Source organism: Centroberyx gerrardi, chromosome 5 (assembly GCF_048128805.1).
Source record: "Centroberyx gerrardi isolate f3 chromosome 5, fCenGer3.hap1.cur.20231027, whole genome shotgun sequence".
Lineage (NCBI taxonomy): Eukaryota > Metazoa > Chordata > Actinopteri > Beryciformes > Berycidae > Centroberyx > Centroberyx gerrardi.
In genome coordinates this window covers 16,639,025-16,659,809 of record NC_136001.1, presented here as the reverse complement: position 1 = coordinate 16,659,809, position 20,785 = coordinate 16,639,025, and the positions used below count along the sequence as shown (strand labels likewise).

Here is a 20,785-nt window from a genome sequence, read left to right as displayed (position 1 = left end):
GCTGAAACTGACACAGTACAGTTTTTTATCAGAGAAAGCAGGTGATGCATTTACCTTAAACAACTCAGGTATCACCAATCCCCAAATGGAGGAGAGAGAAGAGAAGGGAATAGGGAAGTATCACGCAACAAGATGTCAAACCGAAAAGTCATAAAACTGTATTTAGGAATATTTACAAATCACTGCTAAAGAAGAGCAGTCTACATCCCTCTGTAATCAATAGCTGCTCTTTTTAAAGTAAAGCACATTGAGTTTCCTTGTATATATGTGGTATACAAATAAAGTTTGACATGACTTTGACAAGCTCTCCTGTTAAAATGTAATTCATTCACTATCTGATGTTGAGCAACTATCCAGGGAATCCAGACTTTGTGGTTTTACAGAGAAACATTGTGTGAGGGCCTGTGAAAGGGAAACTTGGTATCCTACCACATGGCCTGTTGCTTGCCATCTATCTCTGCTTTTTATCTGATCTAAAAAGTCTTTCTCGACTCCCCTGTTGCAGAGTAGCCATCGTCACAGTGGGAATATGGGAAGGCAAAGGAAAATAAACCAAAGCCAAGGTACACATCCTCCCTGTGTGCTCTGTGTGGGGTGCGCATGCATGTGCGTGTGATGTCCTCTTGAAAACACAGGCCATTTGTCCTTTTATTGGCTAGTCAGTATCAGCGGTTACTGTAGCACAAGTTTTTTATTGGCCAGGAACCAGCCATAGTGTCTTAAACACAAAACTCCAAAATAAATGCTGATTAGGTAAGATTCTGACAAAGCACAGCCATGAAATGAGAAAAAATGGAGAGTGAAAGATCAGTGGAGGGATCAGATGGAGAGGGGGGTGTCTGACACAGTGGGTGGTAGGGCGATATTGGGGAGGGAGGTGGTTTTACTGATAAAGAGACGGAAAGGGTCGATTGTCCCCTCTGCTCCAGCGATAGCAGTGGATGCCATTAAGATAAGGAGGATTAGACCTGGCATGGCCAAAGCGTTGTCCTAGCTGCTGCAACCGGACGGACAGGTGGAGCGATCGCACTCTGGGAGTGAAAAACCGTTTGTTGTCGCTCTGCTGTTCAACAGCTAAGTCAAGTCAAGTTCATTCATTTATATAGCCCTTCATCACAAACATGTCTCAAATGACTTTACAAAGAATGAGCCTACCTAGATCTAACTAATAAACAATCAATCACAGAACAAAATGATGTAAAACAGTATGCAACAAAATGAAACACAATGAAACAAAACAAAGCACAAGACACAAAATAGCATGTTGGAAAGACATGATAGGCCCACCTGACCTATCTAGCCTAAACAACACCAACCTTAGACCCTTAATGCATGCAAGGAAAAACTCCCAAGAAAACCTTGTTAGGAAAGAAGCCTTGGGTCGGCCGAGTCCAGAGGGATCCCTCACCAGGACGGCTGAGCGTGCAATAGGTGCCAGGACGAAACAGTAAAGTGGACAGTAACATGGACAACAACAATGAGATAAGAAGACAGATGGAGCGGCCCGATGTCTGAGGAGCACAAAGAGACCGATTCAGTCAGATCGAGTCAAATGGGAATACCACTAGGAAGTTAAGGATTCAGCTATGGTATTGATGTGATTTAGAGCAGTCCAAGCTGTATTTGTCAGCATGAGCAACTCCCACCCAAACTTAAACGCCAGACAACCAAAACTCTAAATTGTGATGCTGTACCGGTGTAAAGCCTGGGGCTATACAGCAGACAACCAAAACTCTAATTAGTGATGCCATATGGATGTTTAGCCTGGAGCTGCCCCACAGAGGATGACTGGGAGACTGACTTTGTGGGTTCATACCGAACAATGTTTGTCTGAACTTTTATTTCCAGAGAATTACTATACAAAATTTTTTTTAGTACCGCTATCAGTTCTAAACCAGAAAATTTACAATGATCCCCAGGAAATTATGCTGGGCACACTCACAGCCACTTTTTTTTCCATCTTTTCCAATTATTTCTCTACGGAGTCTTCCATCTGAGTGACAAAAAAAAATTTGAGGGAGAAACTCTTTGTTCTTGTTTGTGTCTCTGGGACACTACAGCTGATATTCACTAATAGAGACCGAGCTATCCTGAAGCATATGAATAGCTTTAGTAAAAGCAGAAATGAGTGTGCAATAATACGGTATGTTCAATTGAACGATGTACTTTTTATAGAGGTGCAGCTGCACCAAATTTATGGGGGAGAATTTAGGAATGTAGGTGCACACACATACACACACACGCACGCATGCACGCATGCACACACACACACATGCATACAGAAGGAGAGACGGAGGCATTAATACACACTTAACTTTTCTGTATAGCAGGCCCTCTATAAGTAGATTAGTCTGTCTTTACAAATGCCCTGTTTTTTTTTTTCAAAGAATTTATCCCCAAAGCAATTACGTTCAACCATGCTCAAGTTTTGCTTGAGTGAGAGCGAAGAGTGGAGACGCCAGTGAATATGTACACAGTGACCCAAGCAATCATGCTCTGGTTTCAACATTTCATACGTGGAAACAGTGATCTAATGGACTCTGATTTATGAGAGGAGGACAAAGATCATGAGGTTTGCTTTAAGTTTTTTTTTTTACCTTTTGCGTTAGTCAGCAGTGGGACCTCGTACTGGGGCTTTTATTTCACTGCTGTGGCTTTTGTGCTTCTATGAGGCCTTTAAACCACATGCAGTAAATCAACAGAGAAGGAACATACCAGTTAATCACAGCCTTGGTGTCAGGCAATCAATCTACTGAGTGCCACCAAGCCGACAGACAGTCTGTAGGGACATCTAATGCTGTCATACTCAACAGACGGACTGCCTAAACAGCCACCTGTGTCACATAAGAATCAATGCCACTATTTCATCCAGTCTTTACCACTCAGCAGCTCGTCCTTATATAACCAAGAACACACTTATCTTCTGATTTGTAAATAGGGACAAATGCAAGATAGTATCACCTCATCACAAAATAGCGTTAAATAGGTTTCAAATTGAAGCTATGCAATTACAGGCTCAAATGTGCTGGGTTGGCTAAGCACATTTTGAGTGCCGGCCTAATCCAATAATATTTCACAGCGGACATAATTAACAGGGAGCAGAAAATCTGAAGCTGTGATTGTGAAGCTGCAAGCTTTTGAAAGACTGGTTTCAAGCAAAACCAAAAACCAGTAGAAATGAGAAATTGAAATTGAATTAAACGAAGAACAAATAAGAACATGCTGTTTCCTTATCTAGGCCTACTATAATAATAATAATAATAGAGAAAAGAAAATTAATGTTCGGTCCAAATTACACAACCTGTAATTTAAATTCTTTCTTTTCTAGATTTGAGACAAATTTTTCATAAGCCATCATACTGCAACCGCAGCAACTCTTTCCCCTCTCTTTCCATGCACATATCAGATTTTCTGGCACAGGCTTTTAGCAAAGTTGTGCAACCTTCTCCATCAAATACATAGCATTCATCTACAATAGCCTAATTAAAAAGCTTTCAAGCTTGTTTTTCAGATCCATTAATCACTGAGACAGTCAAGTATTTATTTATGACCTGTGTTAGTGCCAACATACACTACCTTACATTTAGTACAGCAAATAAATCTCCAATAATTTAATTTGAGATTCCATACAGAAACATAATTAGAGCTGTGGATACAGTGTCTGCTCAGCTCAAGCAAAAACTGACAAAAAAAACTGCTGAGATAATAAACAAAAAAGACAAATGATGTTAGTAAACAGCTTGCTCTGAGTCAGGTAATGATCATGACAAAGTGGAACAAGTGGTACAGCAACACAAGGTAGACAACATAGATGCAGCTGACTGTGCTTATACAAGCAGGATATGTGGGAAAAACCTTGCCAAGAAAGTATAATTCTGATTCAAAACAGTGTTCAACCATAATAAACCAGTAGCTAAAAATCACTAACTTTCATATATTATATCTTACACAAGTACAAAGAAGCATTAGTAAGAACAGGTGCAGTAGATAAAATCGTTTTCTTTTGACAGAATCAGTAGCGTAAATTCCACCTTTTTCCATAAAGAGGCATTTCATGGGCCATTTTACAACCAGACTAATGTACAGAGGACATGGACAGATGTATGACTCTCTCTTTTCAATACACCTCCCACCTTCCCTGTGGGATAACGTCACAGTTCAGAGGAGGGCTGGAAAGATCACCTAACAATTTCATGCCTGATTACAAATCCTCTCTTGGCCTTTTCTGATTTCTGTGAGTAACATATCTCAGTATTTCCCTGAAGGATAAAGTTCAGACCTTAGCCTTTTATTCAAGCCAGTGCTGGACATGTAGCGATATCTTGGGGCTTTCTTACCTAATACCTTACCTTAGAAGCTGAACGAATGGAATAAGTCAAAGTCATGAAGGAGGCTGCATGTAATGAGCTCAATATTTGAAGATTTTACCTCTGGACCCTTGACGCTCACAGTCTCTTATCCCTGTATGTTGATGTCAGATGTCTCTGGAACTCATCAAAATGGCTTCACCGGAGTATCTCAATTTATTTTTTGACTTCTTGTTAACTCTAGGATTACCTTTGAGGGAAAATGGATCTTGGCCCACTAGCAAGATTGCCAAAATTGTCAAATGTATCTTTTGGCCTCGGTGTTCAAATAGATCTGATGAAACATGCATTCTGAAGCTTTCTTATCTTTTGGTTTTACTGAGCTCAGTTTTCACCCACCCACCAGGTTATGCCAACTCTGACTCTTTACTTTCCTCATAAACCTGAAAGAGAAGTAAGGAACTTCTGATTGCCTGTGACACTGTACATAAGCATGATCAGCATGAAGCATGAAAATAAGTTAATGGCACTTTTGTAAAAAAAAAAAAAAACTTAACACATGGAATGTATGACTGATTTCATTATTATAGTGAAAACATTCCCTCCAGTAAATTAAAACTATGAATTAATTATTAACTCAATTGCAGTCCTTAACTCCCCTCAGTCTTGCACTTAATCATGTTGCAGTTGAGTGGCTGCAAGGTTCTCTTAATATAAATATGAACATTTCTATGAGATTCCTCTCGACTAATTTGGAATGATAGTGCATGTGAACAATGCATGGGTCTAAAAGGTGTCTTTGACATATTAGTGAGCCTCAAATACATACAAATACATGTTCTGTTTTGGATTTGATTAAGATTGCTCTCCGCTAAATGTGTTTACCCTTTTGAAGATTATTTCTCATCATGACTGAGGCAGCAACAGCACCTGAGCATCATGGACAACTGGGTGGCTGTAGGAGCACGTTTGCCAACCACACTGGCTCCCACTCTCTCTGTAATATCAGCTAATTAGTGTGGTTAATCAGGCTGATAATGAGCCTGGGCGCCACGCCATTTCAATCTGACACCGGGCCAGGGTTCATATCTCCACCAGCCGCACCATGGGCATCCTAGTCCTCCCTGAACAAGTGTCGTTCCTGACACAAGAGGAGAGAGGCATGAGAGAGGCAGCAGTGGCAAGTGTGTTTGTTTTGATACAAGCAGTCTCTCAGGACACCAAGTCCATGCCTTCCTGGTCGTTGGGACAAAAAGACAACCAGCTAGTAGAGATCTGAGAGATTGAGAAACACTGCTACTGTATGTAGTAAAATCCTCCTGCAGAGTCCTTTAAGCACATGCGTTTTGTTTGTTTTATCTAGCTTCTCTGCAAGCTGTTCTCCTCCCAGATTTTTCAAAGCTGCACTCTTCACTCAGCAGCTGGAAATGCTCCATAGTGAGAAAAAGGAATTGATGCTTACTGCAACACATCCTATACCCCCTTGACCCCCCCCCCCCAACACACACACACACACACACACACACGCACCCAACAATATTTTTCAAATCACTATTTTGTGATCAAAAACAATCCAGTTAGCAGCCTGATACTAACCCCCCCTCCATCTCCCTCCTTTCTCCTCCCTCTCTCTCTCTCTCTCTCTCTCCCTCTCTCTCTGCTGCCTCCCTCATTCCCTGAACAGCACAGTGAACTGGATAACGTCTCCTTCATCCCGCGGCACAGACTCATTTCTCCACACACCAGCTCTGAGTGGAAGCTCAGCAGGGGTGTTCGAGATATTAGCTCGCTGCGGGGGGACGGCTCAGGGACTTCTACCATCCACATAGAAAGGTAAGCTCTGCCTCTTAGGTGATTACTATATACACCATCCAGCACCGGTAACCAAAGTGAAGGTGGTTCACAAGATTGAAAAGTTAGCCACCTGAAACTGCAGCCTTTAGGTACCATTCATGTAAAATTTTCAGCAGTCCCAAGACAGATTTGCAATGGAGCATGCACTTTAAAAGGACGTGTTCTAACAGTTTGAGCTGTTTGACTATTTGTATATGTGAAAAATGCTGATGTCATTACCATATACTTGAGGACAGTATAGTCAGTAGCTAAGTGAATAACATGGGAATATAGAGGATAACCACACTGCTGACCTAGCTTGAGCTGTGCATTAATCCTTGTTTTGTGTCTGAAACACTGAGTTTAGAGAAGTACAGTATCATCACCAAATACAATCACATGTAATCTAACCTGGAAAAAACAATACAAGCAACCTAAAACCATTTACAATAGACTAGTTCCACTTTGCATCAAAAGATTTTAGTTGTCACACCGAACCCATTAGATTCCATCATTACTGGTATCTTAAACTTTGCTCCATATTACACTTACTACATGTTGTAACTTTTTGTGCTGTTGCCATCTTGACCAGGTTTCCCATGAAAAAGAGGTTTTTAATCTCAGTGGGACTAAAAAAAAGTTAGATAAAGAAAATAAAGAAAATGCATATTATTGCATTTAAAGCCACATTCTGTGTGTACACTGTCAGAGACAGAGAGAGGGAAGATCTAAATATGCAAACAGCACTTCCCTTGTGGTATTCAACAGTGAATCTCGATTTGAAACATCACACTGCACAATATTGCACAATTTCCCATAAAGGGGACCCCCTTAGACAAAGATTCATGCCGGGGAGACAGTTTCTGCTCTGACAGTCTCGTGCTGAAGATGGCAGTGAAGCTCTAACAAGCCCCTGCCCGCACTCCATCATTGCAGTGCCAGATATGTGCCCATGAGTATTCATCAGGAACAGCTAATGGGCCACAGCAGCATGAACCTCTGATTTACAGCCCGTCCTCTGTCAGGCCTAATGATAGGGCAATAGGCTGGTTATGGAGGAACAGGTGCTGGGTACTGAATAGATGCAAAGCGGTGCTGCTGAAAGCCATGGGTGATTGTCGTTTTGTTCCCTGCACAAATGCTCATTTGCAATATTGTGTTCACACGTACATAGTTATTATGAATAGAAATTAGCTCTCTTGAGGTAGGCTTGTGGCTATAGGCATGGTGTGTGTGTGTGTGTGTGTGTGTGTGTGTGGAGGGGGGGTGTTAAAATGTCCAATCCTTGCACAAATATTTCAACCTGATAATGGTCATTGGAAGTCAGCTTCATGATTAATTTACTCTCTGCTAATTATTTCCGCAATAAATATTACACTCAATAAAGGACTGAGTTAATAAAGATTTCTGTCCTAGACTGTATCATCAACAGATGGGGCTCAATGCATATAAAGCTAGAAGTAATCACCTATTTGGACTGCATTGAACATATGTATTGATTGCAGGAAGGCTAAAGCACATTGGCCAAACCCTGGAGAACCATGGGATTATTACGAAGCAATAGTACAATAATCAATTTAACCACGCGTTACTCAGTGAGGCGTTACAGTGTTTGCACTACTATTTCAATTTCAGTAATAAATAGAGGTTGCCAATCAAAAAAGTTGTTACCTTTGTTGTAAATCCTTCTAAATATCAGATTGGACTTGAGATATTGCAGAAAAAAAGTAGGCTATTTTTCTGGATGATAGTTCCCACTACACATCAGTCTAGTTTACTTGAATTATCGCGATTTTTTTAAGGAACGAGACGACCCAAAGTAATGTAACGACTGTAACGAATTACTGCTCCCAGGGAGTTACACGTAAACCAATAACATTACTTTTGAAGCGAGTAACGCGTAGTGAGTTATGAATTACTTTGTAACCAACCCAACGCTGTTAACAACTCTTGACTGTGAAGAAGTTGTAGGTGTTAGCGGTGCAGATAATGCGCTCCCTCATTGCAGATCGCACTGCTCAGCCCACACACACTGGTAGCCGGCAGCTGCGCCTGGACCATCCCACTCCACGGTACCTTCTCCAGAGAGCCGGCAGACAGGAGAATGGGCAAATCCGAAAGCCAAATGGATATCATGGAGAAATCAACTAAACCGGGGAAGCGTCGCTGGACCGTTGCAGAGATCGGTCTGTCTGTTATGTTGTTGTTGGTCAGCTGTGCCTTGGCCGGGCTGATAGTCCTCTACACATCGGCTGTGAGAGGTAGGCTCCGTCAGGCTTACTGTAACATCCATATAGCAGCTGCAGTGATGAGTGTCTCCCTAATCTTTCTGTTGCTAAGCTGGCATGACATTTGCCATTGTCACTTGAAATGATCTTGACCCCAGAAATACCACCAGAAATGATCATGATAAGTTTTATTCAAGTTCAAGTTCAAGTTTGTTTATTTATATAGCCATTTATCACAAACATGTCTCAAAGGAGTTTACAGAGAATGATCCTAACTAGATCTAACTGACCAATAATCAAACATAGAACAGAATGAGGACAACATCAGAAGAGCAGGACACACAGAAGCAGATTTTAGCAAGACATAACAGCCTACCTATTCTACATAACCTAACCTACCGGCACCACCAGCCTTAAAAAAAGAAAAGAAAAAAACTTTGTTAGGAAAAAACATGGCAGAAACTTTTTAATCTTTTTAACTTTTGCATTAAAAATCTCATTGTTCAGATGTTGATTTTTCACAACTAGTTTAAAGCCTACAGTATGATTACTTACCCAATGAGGAATAAACCTTGTTTTCTTAAGCAATATAATTCAGACAGGCCTAACCTTAAAGCATGGTAGGACTGGCAAAACTTGGGCAACTACTTGTTAAACAAACAATAATTCTTCCCAGGTCAGCCCAAGTCACTCCACAAGAAGGAGTAAAATAACTTAGACCTACATTTTTGGTGGATACCAAAAATACCCAACACTTGGCATGACTTGATTATATTTTCTCTTGGTGTCAAGAGAAAATATGCATTTGAACGAAGTTAAACTGTCTTCTAATCTAATGCTGTCTGAAATCTGTGTCCCAACCAATTCAGAACAATCTAATAGGTCGAGTGTGTTAAGGAGCTCAACAAGCGAGGGTGAGTCTTGGTCCCTGTGAGCTTGTAAATTGCACACAAGATATTGTGGGATGGTGGGTTGTGTCATGTTAGAGCTGGTGGGGGCCGTCTCCGATAGCCCCCTTAATTCCCTTTACTGCCTAATCAGCAGTGTCATACAAACGTGAAAGAACAGAGTCGCTGCTGACAAAGCTACTGCCTGTCAGACACAGAGACTAGATCTAGGCTAGTCAAAAATTGCTACACCAAATACATCTAAAACACTTTACACAACAACAAGCCCAATTTCTGTCTCAGTAGGGATGTTAATTGTGAAACAGTCGACATGTCCTCTAATAACTGTTAACTGTTGATTTTTTCAGGGCAGCAGTATCACTCCAACCTCAACGATGTGTGCACAGCTGCAGAGTGTGTTACTGCAGGTGATAACTATTGTTTCCTTCCCCTGCCTTGTTTTATTTTGTAAACAAATTTACTCCTGCGCTCTATTTTATTCAACAGCAGAAGCCTCTAACTGCATTATCATTTCTGCCATCCTGCCCCCGTCTCTTTCCCTCTCATGCTCGTGGCACCCAAAGCTGCCCGGCTCTTGCAGAACATGGATGCGTCTGTGAAGCCTTGTGACAATTTCTACCAGTACGCCTGCGGGGGCTGGCTGGAGCGCCATGTCATCCCAGAGACCAGCTCCCGTCACAGTGTCTTTGACATTCTGAGGGACAAGCTGGAGATTGTCCTCAAAGGTCAGTTGGCATGTTTCCACACTCATACAGTATCAGGGTCAGAGATTTAATCTTTAGTGGTCAGCGAGCTGTATTATGTGAAGTTCAATGGCGTTTCGCAAGTGAGCCGAGAGTTTATGGAGCTACTTGTATCACGTATCAGTTGCCAGTCTCATGGCACTAGGTGTGAGTTTCATTCAAAGAAGAAAAGTCTTGAGTGCTTTTTGTTTTTTGCAGGTGTTCTTGAGACGGAGAATAAACAGGACAGGGATGCCATCAGGAAGGCCAAAACCCTGTACAGCTCCTGCATGAATGAGAGTAAGGCTCTCCTTACTCAAACACTTGGTCTTAATAATGGGTATCTTAGATCTGAAAGGAGGCAGGGGAACACACAGCTTTAATGTCTCACTGCTCACATGTTAGAGGGATTGCAATGCTGTTGTATTTGATGAGTTGTGGTGTCTTACCTGCAGGCCTCATCGAGCAGCGTGACTCCCAGCCCCTCCTGAAGCTCATTGACAGTATTGGAGACTGGCCCGTTGCCTCAGATGACTGGAACACCACTACAGGTAGCGTTGAAAGACCTCTGAGCCACTCTGTGATCAATACACACAGCATAAATACTGTACAAACACATAAACATACAAATCATGCACACAAGCACGGCGTTGCTCGATAGTCACTCACTCATGTTCCTACTCAGATACACAAAAAACATTTAAACTATATTTGTGCATAGTGAAATGTCAAGTGGTCTTACCTTTGTTGGCATGACCCAGAAGGCTGTCGTGGCTCTTCAGTGGAGCAGTCAGGTGTTGTGATGGGGAGCGTGGTGAGTGGGTAGAGGAGCAGGTCCTCAATCAGGACTGTGACTGATTCTTTAAATAGACTACTCTGCTTTTCCCCAAGCTCCTGACTGCTGCCATTTTAATTAAATGTAATCAAGGACGGCGGCTCAAACAGAATTAACCATGCATAGCTGCATCTGCACAAACAGATTTATGAGCATCCCGTTAAATGTGTAGCAGCGCTGTGTTTATTTCTCTGAGAGAGGCAGTCTGTTTTTGTAGCCTGGTAGATTGGATGGCTCCATAAACTTAGACCACTGTGTCTAAATGAGGGGATAATGTCTGTCTGTTATCGCAGAAGAAGCATGGAGCCTTGAGGACACACTGGCAACACTTACTGCTCGTTTCCACAAGAAGGTTCTGCTGGACATGTACGTGTGGACGGACGACCGGGACTCCCGCCGCCATATCATTTATGTAAGGGCGTCTTCTGCCTGAGCACAAATAACAGCTTAATTATTCAAATACAAACAAAATATAAACATTATAAAAGGATGATTAAAATGCAAAAAACATTTTGATACACACATTGCTATTCTGCTATATTCTGGTTATCAACAGATTGACCAGCCAGGACTTGGAATGCCATCAAGAGACTATTACTTCAATGATGGAAACTACAAACGGGTGATGCATTCAAATTTCCATTACTGAGACACGAGATTGATTTTGTCGCAGAAACAGAATTGATATTTTATGATTGTACCATAGGTGCGAGAGGCCTACCTACATTTCATGGTTTCTATTGCGAAGATAGCCCGAGAGGACAGGAACTTGACTCAGGAGGATGACCGTGTGTGGGAGGAAATGATGCAAGTGCTGGAGCTGGAGACAGACATCGCCAATGTGAGTGCCGGCCACAACAGGAAATGGAATTGTGGGAGAGGGGCTGAGGAGAATTAACAATGACAAGATGAAAGATGAGTACCTCGTCTCTACTTCCAATAAATTAGAGAACCAGGCTAAGTTTAGTGTAGACTCAGGAAATAATCCAAGCTCTAGGTCTTTTTTTTGGGCCTGTCAAGAGCATGACGAATAGGACTTTGCTGATAAAATGAGTGCAAAATGTGAACGTAGCAAAGCATCAGTTTATAGAATGCTTTTCTTTGCTGTTGCTGGACAGGCCACATCCCCAGCAGAGGAGCGCCAAGATGTCACCATTCTCTACAACAAGATGACACTTCGTGAGCTACAGGACACATTCAGTTTTAATGTAAGAATGATGTATGATTGTATGAAGCTTAATTCTTTGTATGTTACTTGATCGAAGTACAAGCAGGTTTCCTCTTTGAATACAATTACTGTTGAGGTAGTTTTACCCCCAACTGCTCCAGTGATGCTGCTCACTAGCTAAATGTATACATGCTTAGCAAACCTAAATGCACGTAAAAAAAAATGTCTCCTGCCTTTTGTTCTCCAGGGTTTTAACTGGACACGATTTGTACAAGGTGTGCTGTCCAGCGTGTCCATTCAGGTGCAGCTAGAGGAGGAGGTGGTGGTCTACAGCTCTCCCTACCTTGAAAAGATGAATGACGTTCTCTCCAAACACAGTGTCAGGTCAGCCTGTGATGATTATCTGATACTGTAAACGCACTGTGCAAAGAGGAGTGCATAAAGGTTAAATTATTACAGAAGAATTACAGTGCAGCACAAATACAATCCATTCTAATTTCAATTTATTCTTCCAGAACTATGCAGAACTACCTCACCTGGCAGCTCATCATTGACAGAGTTAATAGCTTGAGCCGCCGTTTCAAAGATGCCAGAGCTCATTACAGAAAGGTGCGACGGAGATGACATAGTAGAACAACACACATTAAAGTGAGCTAGCTTAAAAACAATATTACAGTGTGTGTGTGTGTGTGTGTGTGTGATCAGGCACTATATGGAACCACAGTGGAAGAGGCTTCGTGGCGAGACTGTGTCCGTTACGTCCAGAGCAGCATGGAGAACGCAGTTGGGGCTCTGTATGTGCGTGAGACCTTTGCTGGAGAAAGTAAACGAATGGTGAGTCCTTTAGTCTGAGTCCAGATTCGGACAAAACAGAAATAAATCTCCCTCAGGTTATGGAAGTCAATTACTGCCACAACAGAAGTTTAGATCAAGCCTCCGCATGAGACATCAGACCTCCACAGACTGTTCAGTGGAGTCAATATGAAAGTTTCTTTATGTGTGGGGTCATGATTACACTCTGACTGTTTTGTACCATATGTTGGCAGGTCAGTGACCTCATCAGTAAGATCCAGGAAGCATATGTGGAAACACTGGAGGAGCTAAGTTGGATGGATGCTCCCTCGAAGGAGAAGGCAAGAGAGAAGGTACAGTACACAGCCAAGCAAAAATATACTTTCCATTGTGACAAAATAAATAAGGGCTTATCTTCTATAGGCGCTATACACAATGATGCTAATTGTTCTGCGTCTCTTCCAGGCCATGGCAATCAAGGAGCATATTGGCTATCCAGACCATATTCTGGAGGAAAGTAATCAGAAGCTTGACCAGGAGTACGCCCATGTAAGTAAGAACTGAGTCTCTCTCCAGTCCTGACTCTGCAGTAATTGACTGAAAGATGCATATATTAATGTTGCGGTTATCTGTAATCAGGTTTTGCCTGTTTCTCCTTTCAGCTAAATTTTAGTGAGGAGAACTACTTCGAGAACATCCTTGAGAACCTCAAGGCTGAGGCACACAAAAGTTTGAAGAAACTCAGAGAACCAGTTGACCCTGACTTGTAAGCTGGTGCTACATCCAACACTGCAGACTATATGCCACCTCATGAATACACAAGTTCCTGTAATCACGCAAAGCACTGTGTGCTTTCAGTTCAAGTGTGTGACACAGTTCTATTCACTGCATGCAGTCCAGACTCATAGCATGAACACCTCTTGTAAATGAGGTCTAAATTTTCATATTAATAATGACACTCTACTACTACTCCTACTACTACTAATACTACTACTACTAATACTACTACTAATAATGGTAATAAAAATAATAATAATGATAATAATAAAAAAAACTTCATTTATATAGCACTTGCTTAACAACTAAGCAATAATAATTTTAAAAAAAACAGCAATAGTGTGGACAAATAAAGATAAAGCTACTACTACTAATAATAATAATACCAATAAATTTCAGTTTAAAACATGTGAAAGAGCCTTAAAAGATGTTCATAAAATCTTAAAATCAATTCTAAAACTGACAAGCAACCAATGTAAGAAGGCCAGAATGGATGTAATGTGGTAATGTGGCTTCTCCTAGTCCTGCTCCAAAGCGTTGCTGCAGTATTTTGCACAGTCTGGAGCTGGACCGCAGTTCTTTGGTTAAGGCAAGTAAATAAAGTCTTACAGTAATCAAAATGAGAGGAAGTATTTATGATCCTCTTTGTGTCACTGACAGACAGGACTGATCAGCTGTACCGAACGCGGTGTTAGGTCAAGCAGCACTAGCACAGAACATTCACCTGCATCTTCGTTCCTCAGAAGATGATTAATAACCTTGAGAAGGATGGTTTCAGTGCTATGATGCAGGATTAAACCTGACTGAAATTCTTCAAAAATGTTATTTCTTTCCACAGTCGCTAAGAGTTGCTTTAAAACTACTCTCTCCATAATCTTGGAGATAAAAGGCAACTTAGAAATGACCCTCTGATTATCATAGACAGCTGAATCAAAGTTGGGTCTCTACAGAAGAGACAGGGCACAACCAGTAGTCGGAGCACAGTACACAGCCACAATGACCTCCTCGAGGAATTTGGAGGGTATAATGTCTAGAGGACTAGTGGACACTTTCTTGTGTAATACGGTATCTCTTTTAGTTCTTGCTGGCGTAAAGTGACTGAGCAAGTCCAAGTGAGGGCACAGTATTTCAACATGAGCTGGAGAGGGAGTAATCTTGGATCTAATACCCTCAACCTTATCAACAAAAAAGGATAAGAAATGTTTACAGCCAGCAGCAGAAGAAGCAGAAACACCAGTATGAGCACGGTTTAAAATGCAAACATCTGTACTAAATAGAAGGCTAGAGTTTTGCTGATTGGCAGAACTATCAGTAATGGATATGCAGTTTAGTTGTATATGTTCTAACACATTTCTCAATCTTTTCTAAGATGGATCATTGGTGCCGCTGTTGTGAATGCATTCTACTCACCTAACAGAAACCAGATAGGTAAGAGCTTTCTTTACGAGAATAAATCGTACCAGAGACTGATGGTTTCCCCTTTCATATGGGTAGATATGTGTAAGTCTCCTCTGCTATAATGCAACCTCATTGAGAGTAGTAGTAACACTCTTTGGTGTAAAGAATTAAACTATTTTCAGACTCTGTGGTGTCATTCTGATACCACTGAATGCTAGACTCTCATCAGCTGTTAACCTGGTGTTCATGGTCATGTGATCTGACTGATCCTGCTTGTTTTGTCTGTCCAGTGTTTCCTGCAGGGATCCTGCAGCCTCCTTTCTTTAGTAAGCATCAGCTCCAGGCCCTCAACTTTGGTGGAATAGGCATGGTTATTGGACATGAGATCACACATGGATTTGATGACAATGGTGAGGCACTGGTGATTCATCATGGGGATAGGGAAAACAAATTACAGTTTATCATAATTATTCTTTGGCATTTTATAATAATTATTGACATTTTACTGTGACCAATAATTTATCATAAAAGGTTACCACTTTTCTGATGTAGATGCAAGATACTGCATCACTTTTGGCAAATAGTGCTTTACTTGTTGCATTGTGTTTGGTTGCAGGGCGTAATTTTGACAAGGATGGTAATATGCTAAACTGGTGGAGTAATTACTCTGCTGAGCACTTTAAAGACCAGTCACAGTGCATGGTGCAACAGTATGGCAACTACAACTGGAAGCTAGCAGGTGGACAAAATGTAAGCATACTCTGTTCGGAATGCATAGATAAGTGGCATGTGTGAAATTAGATGTTAGTCTTGGCTGTAATGCATGACTATGGAAACCGTGTATTAAGTGACCATCCGAATGAGTATTTTCATGTTTGTGTGTTCTTGGTTTTATCCGTGTGACTTCAGGTCAGTGGAATCAGCACTCTGGGGGAGAATATTGCCGACAACGGAGGGGTTCGCCAAGCTTATAAGGTTGGATGCTACTCATATGACAGTTATGATTTATTCCAAAAAAATGGCACGATAAACCTTCTATACATCTGAAATGTCTTTTTACATATTTGTGTGCATGTGTTTACAGGCTTATCTGAAGTGGGTGGAGAGGGAGGGTGAAGAGCCCCGCTTACCTGGTCTAGACATGGATCACAAACAACTTTTCTTTCTTAACTTTGCCCAAGTGAGTAACAAAAATTAGGGGAAATGTAGTTGCTGAAGCAGAAACAGGGTGGATTTAACATATTTCTCCATCTGGAGTTACCAAGAACAAAAAGCTCAGGAGGGAGTTTTTGTTTTTTCACTGAATGCTTGATGAAGTAAACAATGAGACAAAGGGAGAAAGGGAGAGGGTCAGGGGGTGAGAAGTTAAAGCAGTCCCAGGCCATATCTATGTCCAACTATATAACTAGGGGTTTAGAGGAGCTGCCAAAGTAAAGACCATTGTGGTGCCAGCGAAAATAAAGCGTAAGCAGAACAGGGTGTTTGACAGTCATCAACAAAAAACAAATCTGTATCAAAGCCACACTCACTCCCTACTGGGATTATGAACTTCAATCAGTAAAATAACTTGTACAATAACCCATAAAATAACTTGTACCAAACATGCTACAGTATGTAATTGCCATTTCAAGGTTTGCATTGCATCTACATCATATATAAAGGCTGTTGAATTACCAGAAATTTGTAAGTTTGAAATGCTATAGCAAATGGGCGAGGAGCTTTAGAGCACAGTGCCAAGTATGTATTTGGAGGTGTAATATTTAGTATTTTTTTATTTTATTTCTAATGTTAACAGTCCCTAGGAGCTTTTTCGTAATTCCTAATGACTGCTTTTAAAAATAGATTCCTCTCAAAGCCCAAACTAATCCATTTCTTTTCCTAGGTATGGTGCGGTGCCTATCGGCCTGAGTATGCCAGCCAGTCCATCAAGACTGACTCACACAGTCCCTTAGAATACAGGTTAGGACCTTCAGTTTGATCTGTTGTTAACATTAGAGGTGCACCGATACCAATTTTTCAGTTGTAGAGTACAGTTACAACTACTTCATTAAGTAGTTTGACTGATATGAGTACTGATCCAAGTAGCACTCAATTAACATTCAATCCTGCCGCCTTGTATTGGCCATTACAAAAGAATTACAGGAACAAGTGATTTATTTGATCAAAATATGCACTGGAAATTGTGCAACCCTCAATCAAATCTAATAATAAAATAGAAAATGAGCAGAATGTTCCTTTTCACAAATGATGACAGTTCAGCATTTTCATGTTGGTTCGCCTGCCAGTGTCAAGCCAGAACAACAACGCCTTCTGGTCAAAATTTCAGAATGAAACCCATATTGCTGAACATGTGTGGCAATTTTTTGAGTGATACAAAGTACTTAAGTGTATTTGAGGGGGATTCAAGAGTGAACAATTTCCTTTCCCAAAAAATAACTTATTCTCTTTTCCAAAACTGACAGTCACAAATTTTATACTTTAATTTGGAAGGCAGAATCGCCTCCTTCCGGTATTATTCTACCTGTCTTGAGGGAGCTGCTTTGCCTCTTCACTCTCAACGCTGCCAGACACCTCTGCTTGGCACAGCTGGCACTCTGCTTCACCGAGATCAAAGAATCACCACACTGCAGACATATTTCCTCTCACCTGAAAAGTATTTTATTGTGCCAAAGCGCAGCTTGTTAAAGTATCGGGACGGCTTCATTTGCCGATACCAGTGCTTGGGAGATGCACTAGGACTGATACCCATACAATTGGTGCACCTCTAACATTCATAATATATTTCAGCTTTTATCAGCCCTGTTAATTTGCTTATTATTGTTATTATTTGCTGTTAATTTGCTTATTTCTTTTCTTTAGGGTACTTGGCTCTCTCCAGAATTTTGAGGCATTTTCGGAAGCATTCCAGTGCAAAAAAGGTAGTCCAATGAACCCCGAGTTGAAATGTCGGGTCTGGTAGAAAATAGAAAATGTTACTCTTGAGATATTTATTTCTTGACCTGGGCAACTCAACTCAAAAGGTTAACATCTTAAACCCACAGAGACATCCTGCTTAAGACTAATTCAGATTTATTTACATGGAAGAAGATGACAGAAATTTACATATAGATGTATATGGAATGGATGACCTCCGGGACGACACCCTAGTTTCAGAACGCATATGATATGAAGCGCATATGATATGAAAAAGAAACTTGCTTGAGTATCTATAGCTTCTCAAGTTTGAAGTGTTGTCCATGGATGAATTGGTCACTTGTTCTTGCTTACAAGTGGTTTTGCTGTGTACTGCTGTGGGTGATGAGTGGGTACGTTAGTGAAAAGGCTGCGTAGAAAACTAAGACCTTATGAAAAGGTTAAAGCCAAAGCTGGCTTTAAATGCTTTACCAGCCTTTCTTGAATTAATCCTTAAAAATCTCTTGTGCAGATCTTCCTGATTACCCATTAACATTTGGCACTGAGTTTCCTTGTTATCTTTTCTCTGATGTATTGTTTTCAAGACATTGTGCCACTTGAAAAGAAACAATGGTGAACAATCTTATTCCGACTGAAGCATGAGTATGAAATAAATGAAAACTCTTAGCTTTGCTGAAGGAGAGACAATAGAATTAGTCACACTCCGAGGCTTTGGTCATTCACTGTTAAATGAAACAAATTACCTGAAGACTTTAAGACTGTTAAATCTTTGCAGCTTTAACCTTAAATTAACATTCTGAGAAAGTGGCGGCTTATACTATTTTTACAGTTAGAGTGGATACATATTTGAAATTTACAAAGCTATTAATATTTTTTGGAAGATCACGTAGCTCATTTTTTAATGTTTATTCACCATGTTCTGCCAATCATGGACACTCAGTGCTCACTGCGGAAATATATACGCATGTCTTTAAGTTTGGTCTAATTCACATCCTGTGAGAAAACATATTTCAGATACAGAAAAACTTGGTGGCTTGCTACTTTTTATTAGAAGCTAGTGAGAAAAAGCCAACATATGATGGAGATAGAGAATGATGTGATCAAGACAAATCATACGTATATCACTATATTGCATTAGTAGTCAATGCTTATGGTGTTGCCATGTGCGTAAGGGGACAGAGAGGTGTTTCTTATGTTATATATTTAGGGAATGTGCAGTCGTGACTAAAGCTGGGATCCCATCTGCTAGGCTAGACAATCTTGACCTTGCATTAGGGAAAGAAACCAGTCTGAAATAGACACTTTACACACCTATATGGGTCCTGAACAGCTCTGCTTTGAGAACTAAGCCTGCTCCCTCTCTCCTCCCTGCTTCCACACATTCCAACCCTTATACACGACGGATCTGGGCTCCTACATGTTCGTAGTTCATTTCTTTTATGGGCTGATATATGAATATCAAAAAACCTAACAGGTGCCATTTGTTGAACAGGCTGCACATATACACATTTATTCAAAATTAGGTATGCCTAATCCTATAATATCTGTGAGTTGACATTGTACATAAAAAGGTCATGTATGTGTGGAGGAGGTCTTTTTTTTTTACCGCTTGATCTCCTGAGAGGCAACAAAGCTTACTACATCTTGGAGTTCAAACATGATTATGAGACGTTTAGCCTCTGGGCACAGCCAATTAAGAAGAAAAGACACAGGCACATACTCGGACAGGCCACAGATGAAGTGGCATGCCTTGTGATCTCTCATTGATCAGTGTCGTGTAGATGAAAGGATGAAATGCAGTGTGCTGGAGCGTGGTGACCGCTGTAACTGAAACCAAGAGTGTGCAGGTAGACACTGAGGAATGGGCTTGTCATTAAAGAGATGGCCGGGGCCAGGACTGTTATTTTCTACCTTTATTAACAAGTAATGACAGCAGAACGAAAGAGCAGAACTTATAAGAGAGGATGGAGGAGGTGACCTGACTAAATGATCAGTCAGGCTGCAGGAAGCCACTGAGGAGAGCTTTGAAATGCAGCAGAAAAATAAACAAACTAGTGTTGAATGTTTGCTCATCATTTGTCACATTCAGGATGCCTTGGTAAACTGAACATGACTGTTAGGTCTCATCAGAGACTGCTGAATTGAATGTGCATATTGAAGCTTTACACTCTTTCTTTGTTAACTTCACATATTGGCAAATACTGTTGCATTGAGCAGGAGAATAGGATACATTTGTAACTAGAGACTGTTTCACTAGGGATGGAAGAAGTGATACTGTGTTGCCATCTAAAACAAGATGTTTAAATGCAGGAGACTTAAGCATAAGCTAAGATGCAACATTGGGCTACCGTTGGGATACAATATCTGAAGAGCAACAGCTTGGCCTTTTGTACATTTTGTCTAGTTTTCCTCAAAAGGAGGAAACTGTTCAGAATTACTTTTTGAACACAGTACAATAGGTATGTAATATACAATGTGGTGTTGTAGATAATTGATACATGTTCTATACTGCAGTACTTAGATATAAGGGATTCAAAACAGGTAAGAAATGAGGTGTACATTTCTTACCGTAGTTCTAGCTTTACATTTCAGCAGTGAAATTGTGTAATTTTGAATTAGTAGCAAGTGCAAATACAAGTATTTGTATCTTTTGCTATATATGAACATCTGTTTCTGCCATTGTCACAGCAGCCAAATACCCACCAAACCAGAGGAATTTATTTATCTACATGAATATTTATAAAATACCATTGTTGCTTTGCAAAAATACAGAAGTAAAAGATGTTCCATGAATGTTCATGCTGCTATGTAATTATCTAGACTAACCGCTATTTTTGTGACTCAAATCTGTAATTATTGCCATTAAAGTGACTGTCCCTACTTGTACAGTCTCAAATCTCTCCT

At 40.7% G+C, this 20,785-nt stretch overlaps 1 protein-coding gene across 1 annotated transcript; it reads left to right on the top strand.

The window, feature by feature from the left end:
- Positions 1–6,059: 6,059 nt before the first annotated feature.
- On the top strand, positions 6,060–20,753 carry mmel1 (membrane metallo-endopeptidase-like 1). Its single transcript, XM_071895300.2, has 24 exons — positions 6,060–6,140; positions 8,149–8,401; positions 9,238–9,282; positions 9,624–9,683; positions 9,840–10,001; positions 10,218–10,298; positions 10,454–10,549; positions 11,127–11,245; positions 11,390–11,455; positions 11,540–11,674; positions 11,952–12,041; positions 12,249–12,385; positions 12,517–12,610; positions 12,707–12,835; positions 13,048–13,146; positions 13,259–13,342; positions 13,456–13,559; positions 14,940–14,998; positions 15,259–15,378; positions 15,585–15,718; positions 15,878–15,943; positions 16,053–16,148; positions 16,851–16,927; positions 17,828–20,753. The coding sequence occupies exons 2-24, from the start codon at positions 8,245–8,247 to the stop codon at positions 17,925–17,927; spliced, it is 2,310 nt and encodes a 769-aa protein (XP_071751401.1). The 5' UTR covers positions 6,060–6,140; positions 8,149–8,244; the 3' UTR covers positions 17,928–20,753.
- The last annotated feature ends 32 nt before the right edge of the window (positions 20,754–20,785 follow it).

Excerpts from the sequence above, each read along its gene's own strand:
- mmel1 (XM_071895300.2), top strand. The coding sequence starts at position 8,245 with ATGGGCAAATCCGAAAGCCAAATGGATATCATGGAGAAATCAACTAAA. Across the intron at positions 12,611-12,706 it reads CCAGAGCTCATTACAGAAAG|GCACTATATGGAACCACAGT; the intron begins GTGCGACGGAGA and ends GTGTGTGATCAG. Across the intron at positions 16,928-17,827 it reads CACAGTCCCTTAGAATACAG|GGTACTTGGCTCTCTCCAGA; the intron begins GTTAGGACCTTC and ends TCTTTTCTTTAG.